The sequence below is a fragment of the Abramis brama genome (genome assembly GCF_963993115.1).
Source record: "Abramis brama genome assembly, chromosome: 6".
Classification (NCBI taxonomy): Eukaryota; Metazoa; Chordata; class Actinopteri; order Cypriniformes; family Leuciscidae; genus Abramis; species Abramis brama.
This window is the reverse complement of record NC_139968.1, coordinates 27,750,007-27,770,319: the sequence shown is the minus strand read 5'-3', so window position 1 is coordinate 27,770,319 and position 20,313 is coordinate 27,750,007. Positions and strand designations below refer to the sequence as shown.

The 20,313-nt window shown below is 33.6% G+C and overlaps 2 protein-coding genes and 1 long non-coding RNA gene across 3 annotated transcripts; 2 read left to right on the top strand and 1 right to left on the bottom strand.

Annotated features, from left to right (window-relative positions):
* The first annotated feature begins 717 nt into the window (after positions 1-717).
* LOC311085656 (SLAM family member 9-like) lies at positions 718-6,102 on the top strand. Its single transcript, XM_084118221.1, has 7 exons — positions 718-920; positions 1,768-1,845; positions 2,498-2,836; positions 2,996-3,283; positions 4,319-4,438; positions 4,553-4,620; positions 4,833-6,102. Exons 1-7 carry the CDS (start codon positions 875-877, stop codon positions 4,884-4,886), a joined length of 993 nt encoding a protein of 330 aa, XP_083974347.1. The 5' UTR covers positions 718-874; the 3' UTR covers positions 4,887-6,102.
* A 3,093-nt stretch (positions 6,103-9,195) lies between these two features.
* On the top strand, positions 9,196-11,481 carry LOC311085691 (uncharacterized protein). The gene is made up of 4 exons (XM_084118276.1): positions 9,196-9,282; positions 9,450-9,776; positions 10,468-10,611; positions 10,871-11,481. Exons 1-4 carry the CDS (start codon positions 9,240-9,242, stop codon positions 10,921-10,923), a joined length of 567 nt encoding a protein of 188 aa, XP_083974402.1. The 5' UTR covers positions 9,196-9,239; the 3' UTR covers positions 10,924-11,481.
* A 7,168-nt stretch (positions 11,482-18,649) lies between these two features.
* Positions 18,650-20,030, bottom strand: LOC311085708. Its single transcript, XR_014606913.1, has 4 exons — positions 19,930-20,030; positions 19,335-19,388; positions 19,106-19,184; positions 18,650-18,719 (listed from the first exon to the last, which is right to left on the bottom strand). It is a non-coding gene; the product is annotated as an uncharacterized lncRNA (long non-coding RNA).
* Between the last annotated feature and the right edge of the window lie 283 nt (positions 20,031-20,313).

Sequence of the window (20,313 nt, the reverse complement as noted above, 5' to 3'; positions counted from 1 at the left end):
ATTTTGTGGTTTGTTAGCTTTAAGGTACTTTCACACAGGTGGTCTTTTATGTAGCCTACACACACGCACAATAATACTCACTCACACTCTCTCACTCTCTATCTCTTTAAAAAAAAAATGGCCACACAAAAAATATTCTGTTTACATCCTACATAATTCTGTTATTTACTTCATGAAAAAATGTAGTGATATTTACCTTGATGTAGCCTACATATGAAACTCTTTGATATTTCATCTTAACGCGTTTATACGCACACGATACACGTATTCCTCCAGACACATACGCACCTGTAAACCTTAATGTTAAAAACGCTCCATCGAACGTTTCAAACGGCGTAAGAAAACGTGTTCGAATTTACATGATGTTTCAGAACGCTGCTTTCCGCAGAAACACTGGAATAAAACGTAGGACTCTAAAAAAAATACAAGAAAAAGCAAATGTTGATTTCGTATAAGCAAGTGTATTTATGGGCACTTAAACGCATTAGGCTACATGATCAAAATAATAAAAGCGAAGGCAGAACAGTCTTTCTGTGGTAGGCTATTTAGCCTAATTATTTTTCGGACTGAAACTAGACAATTATTTAAAAGCATATGGCAGTTTAAAACTACTCAGTAAATGTATCCCAATTCAGTCGAATAGTTTAATGTATTTTATTATTTGGTGTATAACACCGGCTCACAAAGAGGAGGAGATTCACTCATCAAACGGTCAGTTGCACTATAAGCCCACAATCATTTGAGAATGGCTTCGCGTCAGAGAGACAGCGCCTTTTGATGTAGATTTTTTTTTTTTCTGCGTGGTTTTCAGACCTAGATTGTTTTCAGACATGATGTGTTTCATGCTTCCAGACTGCTTGGAATATTAACAAATATGATGGTTCATCAATTTGTCTGTTTTTGTCTTTGGCTTTTGTGTGGTAAGTTATATTTGTATGGCTTCAATTCTTGTAGTAGCCTACTTATACCGTGCAAACAATGCTTTGGGACACTGTGTTGTGTAGCCTCTTTGTTAAAATAATGCAGTGTGAATTAAAAGTTCCTCATCTTAACTGAATTATGATTTGAAAGAAGAACTTTGACCCTGAAATGTTAAAGGACCAGTTCACACAAAAAAAATGCCTTTAATGACACAATGGAATCTTACTTCCATATATTATCAAGTGTAATTTACAATATTTAGAAATAATAATAATAATTATGTATATATATATATATATATATATATATATATATATATAGAGAGAGAGAGAGCGAGAGAGAGAGAGAGAGAGAGAGAGAACTTGGGATATTTGATCACTTGATCACAAGTGGTTTTACCCAAAAAATGTACATTTTAATCATTTGCTTTATGACCTGTGTGTGGAACACAAAAGAAGGTATAGGCTAGGCTTTTGTAGTTTCCTGCTTTTTTACATTGAGCAAAAGTGATACAACACCAAAGAGAATAAATATTTAACAACGAGAGTGTAATCATGACAGAATATACATGTTCGGGTCAACAATAGGGGATTGATTTCTAATGTAGGTCTAACATCAAATGGTTATTATCAATATTTCAGTTGAACTGATAAAATGTTTTTATTGAATTAATGAAGTTGCTTTGGATATAAACGTAACGTTTGTAAAATGAATAAATGTAAATGTTTAAACAAACATTTCAAGTTATTTTAAATGGAAAAATATTTTCTTGTTAATATTATTTATATATTATTAGATATATTATTATTTTTTGTCAGTTTCATTCAACATTTAAAACTTTTGCAGATGTAATGCTGACACAGCAGCAACTTCCCTTGCCGAACCCTGATTTGATGCAAATATCAAGCCCACCAACTGTAAATGGTAAGTAGGCCTATAAAGTCTGATATAGGGAAGTAAGATAATATAGGGAAATTCCGTAATCATTTATTCATGTTGTTCACGTAATGATGTTCTTCTGCGGAACAAGAACGTTGGGATCTAAACAGCATTGGCTTACATTTAACTATTGACAAAGAAAACAGAATAACTTATTTTTTGCTTTGATGAAAGTCAATCATACAGGTTTGGAACGACATGAGAGTGAATAAATGATGGCAGAATTATTCTTTTTGGTTGAACTGTCCCATTAAGTGATCTTATTTCAGTCTGGTGCCACTCGTTGTTAAACCAGTCATTTTAGAATGAAGTTTGCTCTACCTTTCGTGTTGTTTAACCGTGTCTACACGCAACAGCTAAAGGCTGTCTACACTGAATGCGACAAGCGATCGTTGCATAGCCTATCTATTTGTTCTCTGTGTCAGAAATAGCGAAATTGCTCAGAGTGTGTCAGAAATAGAACATCAGTTTATTGGCAGGGATTTGTCGTTCCGCGCCGCATAGTGTAGACAAATCACTTTTGGCTTTTGTCTGTGTTCGGTTTAAGAATTTATAATGGAGTTTAGTTTTCTGTCTTCAAATAAATAAGATATCTGAGGTGATAATCTGTGATTATGTTGTGCTGACTGTTTTGCAGGTGTGTCTGGTGTTTATGCAGGTGAAACTGAGACGATATCAGTGCTGGAGGGAGATACTGTCACTTTACACACTGGTGTTACTGAAATACAGAGAGATGATCTGATACTGTGGATATTTAGACTTCAAAATTCAGAAACTCGTATTGCTGAAATCTATAAACAGATCATCTCTATATATGATAGTGGTAATAATGAGAGATTCAGAGGCAGATTACAGATAGATGAGAAGACAGGATCTCTGACCATCACAAACATCAACACATTACACTCTGGACTTTATAAACTACAGGTCATCAATGAAGGGGTCAAACACAGGAGTTTCAATATTGCTGTCTATGGTGAGTAAACTGAATAAGTTAAAGGGTTTTAATTTTAAATCAAATGTAACTCTACACTTTTATTTATTATTGATCTAATGATGATTGAAGATCTTTACACACGTCAATATCAGTAATTGCTTGTTCCTGAAAGATGTTTTTCTTCATGTCTTTTTTAAGGAATGCTGACAGTTCCTGTCATTATCAGAGACTCTTCATCATCTTCATCATCATCTAATTGTTCACTGGTGTGTTCAGTGTTGAATGTGAGTGATGTGACTCTCTCCTGGTACAAAGGAATCAGTGTATTGTCCAGCATCAGTGTGTCTGATCTCAGCATCAGTCTCTCTCTACCTCTGGAGGTGGAATATCAGGATAACAACACTTACAGCTGTGTGATCAACAATCCCATCAGAAACCAGACCACACATCTGGACAACATCATGCAACTCTGTCAACCATGTGAAGGTACGTTGGTATTAGGGGATTTTCACACTGGACACATTCATTGTGCATCATTTTAGATTTAAATTTAGTGTTTATAATAGGACTTGTTATAATGTCATGCTGGTTTATCTCTCAAATGTTTTATAGATGTGTGTTCTCACACACATTTGAGCATTTTACATGCATGTGCTGTTTAATCCATTTGAGAGGGTTTCCCAGAACATCCTTTGAAGGTTATGTTCTTATCTATTAATTATATCAATTCATTTGAGTATAATTTTCATTTTGTAGAAAGCCTGATACAGCGAGTGAGTATTGATAGATGGTTGAGTGTGTTCATCAAACAGACGAGAATTTGCTCTTTTGATTTATAAAGTAAGCATTTTTAAAGCACATAATGTATAGCATCCCAGCTAACAAAGTTCCCACAACTTCTCTTTCACTAAAATTTGGAAAGTTTATGTGAATGTTAAGATAAAACATTATTTAAATAACATTTATAGAAAGTTCGTATAACATTATTAATATTTGATATATTGTGAATATTTTGAGAATATTTGAGAACGTTTTGAGAATATTTTCGAAGCATCCATTTTATACTCGATCAATGTTAATGTTGACCTTCTTGGAATATTACAATTAACATTCAGAGATTATAATATTGTGAGTAACAATACGGTTAGGAGAATGCTGTACTAACATTATGTAACCTTTTAAATATCATTCTAATCACTGCAAGAAAACATGGATATTTTAACATTTCAGAAACATTGTAAATCACTGTTTACACAATGTTTGTACCATAAATTTGTTAGCTGGGAAATTGTGTATATTTAATTTGGAGGAGAACATTGAGCAAGATTTGTAATTATTAATTTTTTTCATTACAGAAAATAATTTTTATCCTGTTAATTACAAATAATGTACAGATTAACTGATTATCAAAATAACTCCTAGTTGCATTCACTAAGATATGTTTCCCATCAGATCTGCTGTTTTCATCTTTGTTGAGACTCTTACAGTAGATTAATGACTGTGTGTGTTTTATCATTACAGAATCCAGCCAAACTCCAGTTCTCCTTGTATCGCTGTTGCTGTTGTTGCTGCTGGTCTTCACAGTTTTAGTCGTGTTGTTCTTCTGTCGCCGCAGGAAATACACACAAGCAAAACAAGAAGGCAAGTATTACACAACAGAAAATTAATATTTTATTGAAAAAGTAATTCACAGAAATGCCAACAAAGCCTGTAACCACCATTTCAATAGGCTAAAATAAATGTTTTTGGAAACAGCTCAGACTAATGAAGAAGAAGTTGAATATACTGATGCAACATTCATTAAACACAGATTTCCGGATACGGTAAGATATTCTATGCACTAAATCTCTTATGAAAGCTTGCTAAGATAGTACAGTTTATTTGTTTGTCTACTTGTTTTTACATGCATGATGTTGTATAAACATTCACACATCATACACAATTTTAAAATAATCTGTATAACCGTTCATAATGTGCTTGCTTGTTTTCTTTTGTGAATTGAGTAATGAAATCATTAAAGTGCATTTCATTACAGGAGGCTGATGGACGGGATCAGACGGTGTATTCAGAAGTCGCTTTAAGAAGATGATCATTCAGACTGTATCATACAGATCCCTTTATTACTGGACATATCATGTTGAGGGTTTATGTCAGTATGTAGCAAAGCTCAAAACCTCAAAGTTAAAGTTAAAGTTAAATGCACTGATTAGCTCTGTTTGCTACAGAGACTGAATTATAGCATTTCATTTTCAAGCATTTTCTAAAATAATTTATTCTTTATTAAGACCACATGTCTGTAGAACACAACCGATAAAAGGATATGTCATTTATTTCAGGGATTTTCAGGGACTAAATGTAAAATGAGGCTAAATGTGTTCAGTGCTGTGCGTGTGTTAGTGGCGCCCTCTGCCGAAATGTACTGGAATTAATGTTGTAAAAGGTTTGGCTGGTTAGCATTGTTCGGTTAGCTTCTGCTCATGTAACCATAACTGTCTGTGGGACAAAAAGCATAACTTTTTTTAAAAAATGGCCTTTGACTGAATAATTTTAAAACCCCTACTCTATACTAAAGACAAGATCCTTATTATTTTTTTAAATTATTTTTTCTGCCTAACAGTATTTGCAAATTATCAGTTCAAGATGATAATCTCATATGAAGTTTTTATTTTTCTGAAGAAAGGTGTCGTAATGTAAATCACAGTAAATAGTGCACTATTTAAAAAAAAAAAAAATGCGATGGCTGTCTTATTAAGTATTATTTATGTCTGTAAAATGTGATCATTTATGGACACCAGATGAAGCTCTTGAGAAAATGTTTAACGCCATTAACATCTGAATAAATATCTCCAGTTTAGGAGTCATTTTAATGTGACAAACCCAGTTCAGGTGAATTAATGTGACTGATGATTTGAGTTTTAGCTTTATTCAGATTGTTTAAGTGTATAATTTTAGTAATGCACTGAAGATGATGGCTGCCTTGTTACCTTGTTTGCATCGAGCAGGTTTATTCTTGTGTACTTGATTTTTTTTAAGCTGTAAAAGTGGCGGAGCAGGCTTGTCTTGTCTACTGAACAAACATTATTAAATATTCTCTCTGCACTGATTATGTTTGTCTCTTTAATCTTTATGCCAAAGTAAACCCAGATATAGAGGTTGACCGTGAACACAGTGTCATCTTCAATGACATGTATGTAAGTTGATTCATGGAAACTTCATTGTTTCCAGTATAAGACTGGATTCTGTTGTTTCTCTAATAACTTGACAGTGTGGTTGAAGATTTAGGTTTCACAGGATGTGGATTTTTTTGAAAATGAGAAATGGGAAAGAGTATAAGAAAAATTCAGATAATTAAAAAGCACATGAGAAAAGTTTAACATCCCAGCAATATCTCAATAAAAATACATTATATACTACAGTCTTTTTGTGTCAGTCAACATTTGGTTGATTTGACTAACCTTATTAAATGCATTTGTCAAAACAAGTGAGATTTCACTCAGAAACCATGCCATAAATACGTCAAAGTAGACCCAGTGAATTCAGTGTTGAATGTGTTTAATCATTGTGCTAATCGCTCCTGCTGACTGTTTGAGGAATCCATGTGCTAATGGGTTTGACTGGTTATAATGGTCAAATCAGTCCTGTCATTGATATGAATTTATATTCACTACTTACTGAATGCTTCAATCCAAGACGGATATATGAATGTGACAAAATTATAAAAATGTCTGTTTTTCAAATTGTAAGAGTTTTAATGAAGTTTTTGCTAAATCTGAATCTCTTGAAGAAGTGCTTTACTAATTATATTAAGTAATAAATGCAGTACTGTTATGTTTTGAAAAAAGCTACTCTTGTAATTTTTTTATGCGTCTTCTGACAACTAATTTAATTAATATTCACATTAGCAGCTCTGTGTTATTTTGTACTTTTTTTTCATATAGCCTATAAGGGGTGTTTATTTATTTGACAGGAAATAAACTCTTATTCTGAAACATTATCTGTGTACTGATTACATTGTTGTGATTTTCCCCATCTTACATTGGAGGGAAGAGTAATAAAGACCTGAAATTAAGCAATGAATATGATTTCCACCAGCAGAGGTCAGTATCACAATAGTTTCATTACTGTTGTGATACTGACCTCTGCTGGTGGAAACTAATTAGTGGATGTGACAAGTTTTCAGTAGATTTCAACAAGGCTTCAACAAAAGCTAATCATATTCATTGATTAATTTTTCAACTGTTTTTTGGACGTCCAGACTTGCTCTCCGAGCTCAGTGTATGTGTTTTATTCTGTTGTGTAGATGTGAAGTTAAGCACGACTGTGTGAGTGTAAAATGTGTGGTTTGTTTTCTCAACCACATATAACTTCTGTGGTAGATTTTTCTCTATTTCGTACCTGACCTAAGTCTGCCTGTGTCTCATCTACAATCGACGTCCCCAGACGTCTACAGTCGACGTTCAGTCTACCTGTGTCTCGTCTACAATCAACGCCCCTGATTGTCTACAGTCGACGTTTAGTCTTTCTGGGTCTCGACTACAATCGACGTCTCCTAACGTCTACAGTCGACGTTTAGTATATCTGGGTCTCAGCTACAATCGACGTCCCCTAACGTCTACAGTCGACGTTTAGTATATCTGGGTCTCGTCTACAATCGACGTCCCCTATCTCTCACTTGTTCCCTAACTAACTTGCTGCACAGCCATAATAACCAGACAGATTTCAGCAAATGTCCTTTAAATGCTTTAATCACGGCCTGGAGAGTACTCGAGCTATTCTCAGAGAATCTCCCAAGAAGAAGCACGCCCATAGGATCTCAGACAAATTTCAGAGAGAATCCCACCAGCAAACAAGAACACAACAGGTTTTATAGGATAAAGACAGACACAACAAATAAAATCATTGTGACTAACTCATGACTTAACTCACAAAACCTTCCATCAATATGATTGGTTCAATTGGTAAAGCAAGCCCCCACCTCTTTACCCTCTGTCACTGGCATAAGCAAAAATATCATTGTAAAGGGTTAAGAGTTAAGTTTATTACTCAATATATCATGACATAATACAGACAGTATATTTTTTATTTTGTCATCGTCAGCACTTCAGAATTTTACATAATAGGCAAAGAACAGAGCATTTCAGTACATTTGGTTCAAAGTGTTAGAATGTTAGGCCTAAAAAGTAAGGTTAGATGTTAGAATTATGATTAGTTTGATATACAGTTTACTATTTTATTCATTAAAAATCCATCACTGCTCTGTCATAACAGAGTGTTCTGTTGGAGTTGAGTAAAGTCAGAATGATTTCCTCTCATCTGTGTGTTCTGTTCCTGTTCGGCCTGTGCCGTGAGTAAATAGAAATCACTTCTACACTGTTTATTAGTATATGTGGAATGTTTACTGACAGATTTTGTTTAATAGATCATCTCTGTATAAATAACATAATTATGTGTGTGGGAAACTTTTATATATTCTTCATGTGTGTTTTGTGATGCAGATGAAATGAAGTCAGTGTCAGTGATGGAGATTCTGTCACTCTAACTCTGATGCTAAAATAACTATTCAGACTCTTCATCATCATCATCATCATCATCATGAAGATCATCAGAGTCCAGATGTTCACTGGTGTATTCTCTAAATTACAGAAATGTTACAGGATTCATATTTCATTATAACAGCTGTTTGTGTGCCGCTGCTCATTTCTGCATGTGACAGGACATTAAAATAACTCTTATATGCAAAACATTTTTTTAAATTAAGAGCCAAAATTGAATTAACTATTTGAATAATTTTGAAATGAAAAATATGCTCATTATATAATCTAAAATATGTGTGAAATGCCAGAAAGCAGCATCTGATGTCAAGTTTTTAGATGAGAAGTCTTGTCAGAAAACAGAGATCATCTCAGATCTGACACCAGTCATTCCTCATTCAACACTGATTTCACCAAAACCATCATGCAGTTTAACAAGGTGTTTAAGATGAATGAATTAACATTAAAATGTAAAATGCATTTGATTACCTGAAATGCAGGTAATATGGTGCCTATAGATGAATCTACTATAATTGTCCTAAAACTGTCATAGACACAAAATTAAATCAATAAACCTTTGATTTCTCGTGTTTTTTTTAATATATATAACTATTTAATTGAATGTTATTTAATGTTCAGCCAATCAGTATTTCAATCACTTATTCAAATCGTTTAAAAAGACATTCATCATTGTGATGAAACATTTGTTCATGAGATACACCGTGGGAGTTACTGAAATATTAAGAGGAAGTTGAAGAATACATTGAACTTAGTCAGCAAAGCCCAGATAGAGAACAAATCCAGTTGGCTTTTGATTTAGCAATCTATACTTAAGAAATATAACTTTTTAATCAGGAAGTTGCTCTTCTGTGTCTGAAGAGACTCTCGGCTGGACGTTTGTTTCTGTCACAATGTCTTCTCATCTGTGTGTTCTGATCCTGTTTGTTCTGAGCGGTGAGACACTCTTAACACTTTTAATCAGAAAATGTAGAGCATTTATTTAAATGCAATTTCACAAGAAAAAAAAAATGTTTTACCTTTTAGAAGTACATGATTAAACAGGAAATTATATTATATAAAGTCTCTGTCTGATAATTATATATTTTTTATATCTTGTTTAGGTGTGTTTGGAGTTGAGGCAGATGAAATGAAGTCAGTGTCAGTGATGGAAGGAGATTCTGTCACTCTAAACTCTGATATTAAAATACAGAGAGATGATCAGATACTGTGGACGTTTGGAGATAAAGAGACTCGTATTGCTGAAATTCACAGACAGAACATCTATATATATGACACTGATATGATATTTGAGAAAAGACTCCAAATGGACAATCAAACTGGATCTCTGACAATCAGAAACATCAGATCTAAACACACTGGACTTTATAAAATGCGAATCCTCACCACCAGAGGAACTTCATTTAATAGATTCAGTGTTGATGTATACGGTGAGTAAAGTGAATAATATTGAACTTTTTCTCTGAAGTATGTGTTTAATGTTCGGCAGAGACAGTAAAATAGGATGATCAATATTATTTATTGGTTATAGAGAACTACAAAATAAATTATGTTATTTTATGTTGTATATTAATTGTTTAATAAAAAAATAATTGAATTATTTTAATGTGATAGTGTTTTAGAAAGTGAGAATATGAAATGCATCAGGAAACTCGCCTCCTTGTGTTACTATTGGGTTTTTCTGGTAGAAACATTCACCAAACTTTACAAAACAATATAACTTTGAAAATAACATTATCATCCAATTATCTTTTTTAGTATCTTGTTGAAATTATTGTGCCACATCTGTGTATATTTTTTTCATATATCTTTTATTTATTATAGATGAAGAATCTGCAGTTATTAAAAATCTTCAGATACTTAATCAATAATATATATATACAGTATATATATATATATATATATATATATATATATATATATATATATATATATATATATATATATATATATAAACATACACACACACACACACACACACACATATATATATATATTCTGTCACACGTGTAGGTACGGCAGCAGCAACATTTTCAACATATTTTCTTTATAATTGTGCAGTTCATATTGTGTCTAAAGTCTGACTGAAAAGATTGACCATTTTCTCTTTTTTTATTACAGAAACGACACAGACTTCAGCTCAGTTTATACCCATTACAACAGTAGTTTGTGCTCTGATGGTGCCGCTGCTTCTGCTTCTGCTGTTCATTTCTGCGTGTGTGTTTTACTGTTGCTGCAAGAAATGCAACCGAGAAAAAACAGAGGGCAAGTATTACTATATTACTACCTTACAAGAAAAAAAGAAAGAAAAAAGAAAGAAAAAAAACCCCCTATTTTTATGCAAATTAGTTTTACAACTTAGAGCCTAAATTTAATTTTGAAAATTTGTAATAGTTCTAAAATGAAAAGTATGCTTATTATAGAATAGAAAATATATCAGTGTGAAATGTCACCTGATGAAATATCATATATTAATGTTAAAAACACTGAAAATCTCCATGTGTGTGTGTGTGTGTGTTTGTAGATCAGAAAAGCATGTCAGAATACACAGAGATCATCTACCGTCTTCAGATCTGACACCAGTCACTGATCATCACTCAGATCATTAATATTCATAACAGTAATGTGAAATTCAAATACAGACTCCAGATGGACAGTCAAACTGGATCTCTGACCATCAGAAACATCAGATCTGAACACACAGGACTTTATACAGATCATCAGCAACATCAGAGGAACTTCTACAAGAAATTCAATGTTACTGTTTATGTTGATTAAAATATGATTTAACGATTTTTAACATATTTACTCAATTAAAAGATTAAAGGAATGGACAAATACAAAACAAGTATTGCTATTTTATTATGCATTTAATACCCTCTTTTTATATAATTTAGTGTGCTTATAATTTTTAAGTGTGTTTGATTGTGTTTGATTGCCTATTGATTATTGCATTATGTTTCAGCTAGTGTCTGCTTCATATCAGATGTTTATATATCACTCTTTGTACATAAGGCCTGGATGCCCTTAAAGTTCCCGGATGATCCTGACCAATCACAGCGCACAATGTTAACATATCTGAAACGGAACCACGTTGGAAAGAAGATGCAGCTTGGGCAGCTTCAATGTAGTTAAGTGATAGTGGTCATGTAATCTTTATTTATTTATCATTTATTATTATTGTTAAATTAGTGTTCATAAACGAGTTATGTGTGGTCTTTCAAGAATTTCAAGTTAATAATGTAACAATTTACTAAAAATATTTTTAAAGCTTGTGTCATGTGGTGCCCCCCTAGTGGTTGTGAATGGTTGGTGCCCCTGGGCACTGGCCCAAGTGCCCTTATGGATAATCCGGCTCTGCTAACATCTAGCCTTTCAAATTGGTGCTTTCGAAACGCCAACTGCTTCGTAAAGCATCAAAACGTTTGTGAATCATTTGTTTCGAACCAGTGATTCGGAGCGTGTATAAAATAAACTGCAAATGTCTGGCTGATTTTAGTGAACAATGGCCTAATGTTTAGAAACGTGCTGAAATGTCAATGGTTATAACTATAACAACTATACAGACATTTATTGTGGTCTCATTGACTTCCATATATATTTTTTCCTACTATGGAAGTCAATGAGACCAGAAACTGTCTGGTTAGTGACATTCTTCTAAATATCTTCCTTTCTGTTCAGCAGAAGAAAGAAATTCATACAGGTTTGAAACAACATGAGGGATTTTCATTTTAAAGTGGAGTATCCCTTTAACACGCTGAATGTGGCCCAATTTTTCCATGTCTGTCTGTCTATGATCATGGGCATTGTTACATTTATTATTATTATTAAAACTCATAATAAAGCAACAAATAACGCACTATGTATAGAAGTCAGAAGAACATCAGGCTTGTGCAAAATTCAGAATTTCAGAATTGGCCTCCATTCAATTCATGAATTGGAATTTGAATTGAATTTACTCCGCCCCACAGGACATTGAATTGAATTTGAATTGGAATGACAGGAAGTGGAATTAAATTCATGGCAATTCAAAGCAATTCCACACAGTCACACAAGAGAAAGAATGTATTGAGTCTTGCATGCATTCAGTGTTAGGAAGGTTACTTTGGAAATGTTATTGCTTACTGTTATTAGTTACCCATTATAGATGTGGTTTGGATTACTTTATTTGGACAACTTTATCAATGCAAAGCAATTTCGTTTTAAGTTGATTAGTAACTAATTGAATTAAACATTTTACGTCAGTAATACAACTAAATACAATTACATTAATTTTGTAATTTAATAACAGAAATTTCATTTCACGTAACTATTTACTCCTCAACCCTGCATACATTTTGTTCTAAAATAGATATTGATCAAATTCTTGAAATAAATTACCCCCTCAATGTTGTTTAATTAGTTTTGTTCCAATGTAATTTTCATTTCATTTCAAAGTAATCACACAAACACAAAGTTGTTGTAAATGCAGTTATCATTTATTCCAAATGCAAAAAAAATTACTGAGCAACACTGTTGCATCTAATTCTCAATAGCTCCTCAAATGTTTTTTCATTGAGTCTGCACCGTTCTGGTCTGAATATCTTTCCTGCAACACTAAAGATTCTCTCAACAGGTGCAGAGTGAAGTTGTAAGGGACTTCTGAAACTTAAAAAGTCCAGTGTTGCCCATCAAATTGTGCTTTCAAACAAATGTCCACCTCAAATTATTTAGCAACCATTTTAAATATTTGGTTAAAGTAAAGCATTCTGGGAAATGGAGTCATGTTCCATCATGTTCCACAAAATTACAATTACAATAAATCAAACTTAATTATTTGTTCTGTGACTAGTGCTTTTAACATTCATTGCTAGGGGAAAACATATCCTTTTAAAAGTAATCTGTACAAACTAATATAATTTATAATGCAATCATATCTGACATATACTGTAAAGCTTCATTGTTAAACACTTCACTTAAAATATGTATATGAATTTCTTTGAATTTTTGTTGAATTGCAATTCTGCTTCCTTTAATTCAAATTCGAATTGTAATTCTAGATCCTGTTTTTGACATCAATTCAAATTCAATTCAAATTCAAGAATGGAATTGGAATTAAGGAGTCATTCTCAATTCAATTCTGAATTGTGGACAAGCCTGAAGAACATACATTTACTTTGAGCTTGTTTTTCTTCCTCAACCATTCTCCTCTTCCTTTTTTCAGCTCCAGAAAGATGGCGTTTGGATGCAATTTCTACCACAGTTTAACATCTAGTCTTATTTCAATTAACTAAAAATAGCATTGCTGTATGACTACGACTCTGACGAGACTTCGTGACGTTATGACAGGCAAGAGGCAATCCAAATATGTGAAGTCAATATTACCATAGAGATTATAATATTTGGTATTTTATTTTTGACAGGACTTTTTCTGTCATGCAAAATGCCTAATATAGGCCTAAGCAATTAAGCATTACTAAAGAGTAGCATAAGAGCGCCAAAAAAGAGCGCTAAAACGTGAGCATTTTGGAGAGAAGTGAGGTGGAATCCGTGTGTGTGAATACTGTGATAATTACGGTACTCGAGGTCTCCCACTATATCGCGGGCGGTGTTATGCAAATTAGTGTGTGACGCGCTACCAGTGTTGGGCAGTAACGCGTTACTAATAACGCGTTACTGTAACTCAGTTACTTTTGACAGTAACTAATACTGTAACGCATTACTTTTTAAATAAATTAACTCCGTTACCGTTACCATATGGTGCGTTGTCCGTTACTCTTTAAAATTAATTATGTGCGGCAGTCATGGCGAGTCAAGGCGAGAGCAAGGCGAACAAAAGCGAGTCAAACGCCGCGAGCGCCCTTGAAAGTGCGCGAGAGAGACCGTTGGAGAGTGCGCGAGAGAGACCGATGTGTCCGTGAGCGAGCTCGAAAGTGCGCGAGAGAGACCGTTGTAGAGCACGCTCGGAAGTGCGCGAGAGAGACCGATGTGTCTGAGAGCGAGCTCGAAAGTGCGCGAGAGAGACCGGTGTGTATGTTGGAGAGCGCGCTCGGAAGTGCACGAGAGAGACCGAATGTGTTCGAGCATAATATAGTTTGTTTATAAAGAAATTACACACTTCAGCATTTGAATATCTGTAGCATATTGGTATCATCTGCAACGTTTTAATTAGTTTACATATGAAACAAAACTCCAAAATAACCTGCAAAGAACGTTCCCAGAACACATCTGACCGGTTGTGAACACGACACGTGCGGCAAACACGACTAGAATTTGGCTTAAATAACCTCTGATGGTGACGTTCTCTGTAGGTTATAGAAATAACCCCGCCCCCCCCCCCCCCCCCTCCCCCCTTGAAAATATTTCAAGTAGGCTATACAGTATGTTGTACAGTTGTAAAGGTGTGTGAGTTTTATCATTTTAATTTGCACTACAAAGAGTGTATGTGTATGTATATTTTTTATTACTGTTTATTTATTTTTGGTACATTTTAAAAGTTCTAAACCTTCCATTGTTTTGTTGTTCCTCTATAGTAAAGATAACATTTTAATATTTAAGGTAATAGGTGTCTCTCACAATGTCCCACACCAAATTAACATTAGAATAGTGTGAATTAGTGTACAATATTTTATAATAATAATTTATTATATTTAGTGTCCATTTTTCATTTAACTTTTTTTTAAGTAACGCAATAGTTACTTTTCCTGGTAATTAGTTACTTTTGTAATGATGTAACTCAGTTACTAACTCAGTTACTTTTTGTGAGAAGTAACTAGTAACTGTAACTAATTACATTTTTTAAGTAACTTGCCCAACACTGCGCGCTACAGTGTATAGTTCTTATGTTTTCGTATTTTATTCATTCTATTATGTATTTATTATCTTTTTCTGAAATTTGTCATGTATGAACTATACAGAGCTATTCTTTTTATGTATGTAGTGGGTCTGTCTTTGTGAACTGTATCAAGTAGTGAGGTGCACGCAATGCTTCGTTTAGTAATCATTATAAACGGTTTGTGCGCTCCAGAATTTACAGCAACATCAACAGTCAACGAGTTCAAACAAGACATTCTAAGTTATAGGGCGCAACACTTGCTTAAAGCAGGCCCTGACTTGTTTCATTACCCTCGCTGCAAACTCTTGTCTGCATTTCAGGCAAAGCGCTTCTCAAACACGCCTATCCCAATCTTACGCGGAATGGAGTAACTCTGACCTAAGAATTGTCTGCCAAAATACAGGGTCCGTAATCATTTAAATGAGCGGTCTTTGTCACGAAATAAACAACGGTTTTCAGCGGAATTTATTCCGCTCCGAATTATTTAATTTGCGCACAGTTGAGTCCCTCGAAGTATTAGCCTGCTGCTTTTTTCTTTTCAATCAGAAAAGTGAAACTATTTTCTTGCCGTCTATGGAAAAGACGTACACAACTACAATATTGTTGCATAATGTTGAGTTTCTTGCTTACAAACTGTTTGAGCTGTTATTGAAGATGGTTTACACATCCTTATTTTTTTGCTCATTACTTATAGCAGGTAAGCTATGCATTATTGTTTATGTCTTTAATTCTAATAGTCACATGTCTTGTCTCATAGGATAATTCTTGTCAATTATAAAGGGTGAAAGATAAGTTAAAGTAGCCTAGATGACAAACATGTCTGTTGTAGTTCATTATAGTGTGATTTTTAATTGTTCTGAAATGGTCAATTTCATTTTTAAATGGCAGATTTTTTTAATCAATTGAATACATTTTCTGCATGTAGGCCTATTGCAATTAAATTTTTTATTGATTAAATATTAATATGACGTTATTTCAGTATTCCAGAGGTTCAGCTATGTTGTCTAACCCTATACTGTTGGTGTGAAAAAAAAAACTTTATTTATAAATTATTTAATTCATGTAAACAACAAAATATAAATTCAAAAGTTTGAATTTAGTCTGTTTGCCTTTTAATTTATCTGTACTTAAACATTTAAGTTAATTCAATAAAAAGACAACATTCGGTCAGTTTCCCCATTACTCAATTGAACTGACTGAGGGAATCACTTTCCTCAAATCATTTGAGTAGTCTGAACTTCTTAGGGTTTACATTGTATCATTATATTACTTATGTCATTTTTTTGACCGTTTCATTAAACTTTTAAAGTCTTTTGCCATTTTAGGGCCCTATTTTAACGATCTAAGCGCATGGTCTAAAGCGCCCAGCGCAAGTGCACTTATGGCGTGTCCGAATCCACTTTTGCTAGTTTAAGGACAGGAAAAATGGTTGACGCTCCCGGCGCATGGTCTAAAAGGGTTGTCCCTATGGGTGTGTTTTGGGCATAATGTACAAAAAAAACAGAGTGTAATATCCCATTCCCTTTAAAAGCCAGTTGCACTCAGGCCATGGTGGATTCGCTATTAATTTACATGACGGAATTTGCAAGTGGTAGACTGAACGGTTCTCTAGAGAGGAAACAGATCTGCTCGTGCGCGAGGTTAAAGCGTGCAAGCAGACCTACGGGACAAGCCGGATTCCACCATATCTTTTACATGTACACAATATTAATCTTTTACATTGTAATCCTTTTATTTTTAATATTTGGCATGTTTGTGTGCTGCTGTGCTATTACTTACGCGCTCTTTAAATAACAAAAAAATATTGCGCCATTGACTTTAGATCGTTTTTGTTTTTATTTCAGTTGCCTCAAAATAGCAACGCTCCAACTATGGAAGTAAAATAATTCCAAATGTTTTTGAAACAAAAAAGCCTGTTGAATTGCACAACATGAAAAAAAAAAAAATGCATTACATTAACCATGATTGCATTTTAATTCATTGTATTTTTAGGGATTGCATTTTTAGGGGCTGAAATTCAGCATGGTTGAATATTTAAGCTGTGAATATTTCAATTCAAAACATTTCAAACACATTTCCATATTAACCTTTCATATTTAACTTCCAAAATATTCAAACTGTTTAAAAATACAACCTATAATATTAAATAGGCAATTTTCGGTCCATTTTATTTCGCTTTGCACTGTAAAAAAAAAAAGTTGGGTCAACTTAAAAAAATAAGGCAACTTATCGCAAGCTCTTTTTTGAGTAAACTCCACAAACAGGGACTGAAGTCCACGCAACTAAAAAGATTACGTTAAAATCATAAGTTGCTTCAACATAAATAGTCATGTTTAGCTAATGAATAAAAGAACAAGGTATTTTTAGTTGGCTGAACACAAATGGGCCTATTATCTTATAGGCCTATATTGATTTATTATATATTATTTAAATAGTTTAATTAAATAAGAGACAGACCATAACACGAGTCAGATAAGTTTTTTTATTTAAACAGTTTGTGTCTGATGCACAACAATGACATTATCGTAGCAAGTCTTGAATTTGTTAACTCAATGCATGGTACTTACCAATGCATGTTAAAGAACATCAGCCTGAAGGTTCAGTTCACCCAAAAATGAAAAGTCAGTCATCATTGATTTACCCTTAAATTGAAATTGAAATTAAAATGAAGATATTCTGAAGAATGCTGGTAACTAAACAGTTGACAGTAGCCTTAAAATACTGCGGCAGTCAATGGCTACTATCAAATATTTGGTAGTAACATTCTTCACAATATCATCTTTTGTGTTCAGCAGAAGAAATAAACTCATTCATGTTTCGAACAACATGAGGGTGAGTAAATGATGACAGAATTTTCATCTTTGGATGAACTATCCCTTTAAAGCTAAGGTTGAAACCAATTAATACTTAACATTAATCAATACATTGACAGAGCAGTATTTATTTTAGTCATTAACTATAAAAGAACCAGTGTCCAGTGAAGGAATGTCACACAAATTTTCCCATGACATTTGCAAAATGGCTTTGTCTTGCAGAGAAGGCACCTCCAAGATCCATGAAAATCTTCTGAATTACTTTGAAAGTATACTTCAGTTCTTTTGGATAATCCATATTCAGTGCATTCATGAGTCCGAACAAGCGTATACTGCTGGTAGATCTGTAATGTCCTCAAGAACAATGGCCTCTTCCAGTATTAGTTGGTCAGAGTTGGTAGTGATGTAACAGCGGCATCTTCGGCCACAGTAAGGATTCCGATCTCTACATCTTTGGTGCCGTGGTCTAAAGGATCAGTATCCTGGGAGAATAATTCATGAGATAGGGTATTAATTGAAGTGTAAATTTAAAAATAATAACAACAACATTATTATTATTATTTATGTTGTTGTGTAAATAACCTGAATACATGTAAAACATAAATAGATTAAAAAATGACCAAGAAATGAAAATGAAAATGGTAATTTACCAGATGCATCCTGGGTAAACTTGTAGAGTTTTCATGCTGGAAAAGTGGCAGTCCCTCAAGATCTGTTGTTTTCTGACGTGTGGTAATGTCACTCACCTGAAAAGAAAGGAAAAAAAAAATATATATTTTTTTATTTTAATCTGCAGATGCACTATGACCTTAACTCTTAATAATTTAACATAGGGATCTGCTTTGGGAGTTAAATGTATACAGCACACCCAAAAATGATAATTTTGTCATATTTTACTCTTCCTCATGTAATTCCAAATTCATATGACTTGGTCCATAACAAAGATTTTTTTTTAAAGAATGTACAGATTGCTCTTTTACATACAGTGGAATCAAAAAAGTAAAATGTAAAATCATAAAATTTGTCAATAAAACATGCACAGTTTCCCAATTGACAACTGCATGAAAAACAGACTGATGTCATAATTAAATTTATGATATTGATAACTGATATTATAAAGTTATTTACTTACTATTTTCCTCTCTATATGTGTTCATTCAAAGTAGATTCTCATGGTCGACATTACAGATACACGAAAACTCCATGGAGATCTGTAAAAAACGAGTCAGTTGGAATCACCACAAAGTTTTACTACTATAAGTATTCCTAAAATGTTCTAAAGAAATAATAATTAATAATAATCTTTAGAAATAATAATTAAAATAATAATTAATATTGACAGTTGCTATTAAATGGTTTACCTCATCCTTTAGAAAAAGTGCAGGTGGCAGGCCATCTCTCTCTGAACTCCTCAACTAGTGTAAATACATAATGAGCAAACATCTCATTTGATATGACAAAACATACAGTTGATTATAAAAATGATAAATACCAGACATGTTCAAGTCCCTAAAGGCCAAGTCAAGTCTTAGTTTGTACCTTTTTTTAACAATATTTCTTTCAGCTAACCTAGTAATTGTAATTAACAGTGTTTTAAACTTAAAAACGGATTTCTACTTCAAAAATGTTTAACATAGCACATCAATTAGGCTACTTCTTAAATCATTAATGAATTAGTTTAAAATAAAAATTTTATTCACAATAAAAAATATTATTTTTAAAATACATAACATTATGCCATTTGGAATGCAGGGAGAGTCACCACGAGAAAAAAACAACTAAACGTGCTGTGTATTTTGAGCTATTTGAGCTGCCGTAGTTTGCTGTAGTTCTAGGCAGTGATGGGTAATGTAGTCTTCCAGAGAGCGCCGGTGGTAACAAACCCCTTGTATAAACAAGCGATACAGTAAACAACACAAATAGCAATATTCCCATCAGTGTGTCGTTAATACATACCTGTGACTCTTTGGAAACGCTGGATTGAATAGGCAGGATAACATCAGCATTGGCCTCTTCCAGTATTAACGTTAGTTGGTCAGAGTTGGTAGTGATGTAACAGCGGCCTGTAACAGCGATGGTGAATTACATCAGGCCATCAGTTTGGGAAGAGCACAAAACATCATATATGACAAATAACATACAGTCGATTATAAAAATTATTAATACATACCAGTGATTCTGCAGAAACGCTGAACTGAAGGCAGTTCGCTACCGACTTCTCAACCGTCTATGCTTCTCACCACCAGCTGCAGACAGAGACCTAACCGCCGAGACTCAAACTGCGCATGCGTTCAGGGTTCAAACTGCGCACGCGCTAACAAAAAACGCGGACTTCAATGA

Coding starts and splice junctions, on each gene's coding strand:
- LOC311085656 (XM_084118221.1), top strand. CDS start 875: ATGATGGTTCATCAATTTGTCTGTTTTTGTCTTTGGCTTTTGTGTG. Junction 1,846..2,497: donor AAGCCCACCAACTGTAAATG/GTAAGTAGGCCT, acceptor ACTGTTTTGCAG/GTGTGTCTGGTGTTTATGCA. Junction 4,439..4,552: donor CACACAAGCAAAACAAGAAG/GCAAGTATTACA, acceptor TTTTGGAAACAG/CTCAGACTAATGAAGAAGAA.
- LOC311085691 (XM_084118276.1), top strand. CDS start 9,240: ATGTCTTCTCATCTGTGTGTTCTGATCCTGTTTGTTCTGAGCG. Junction 9,777..10,467: donor ATTCAGTGTTGATGTATACG/GTGAGTAAAGTG, acceptor TTTTTATTACAG/AAACGACACAGACTTCAGCT. Junction 10,612..10,870: donor CAACCGAGAAAAAACAGAGG/GCAAGTATTACT, acceptor GTGTGTTTGTAG/ATCAGAAAAGCATGTCAGAA.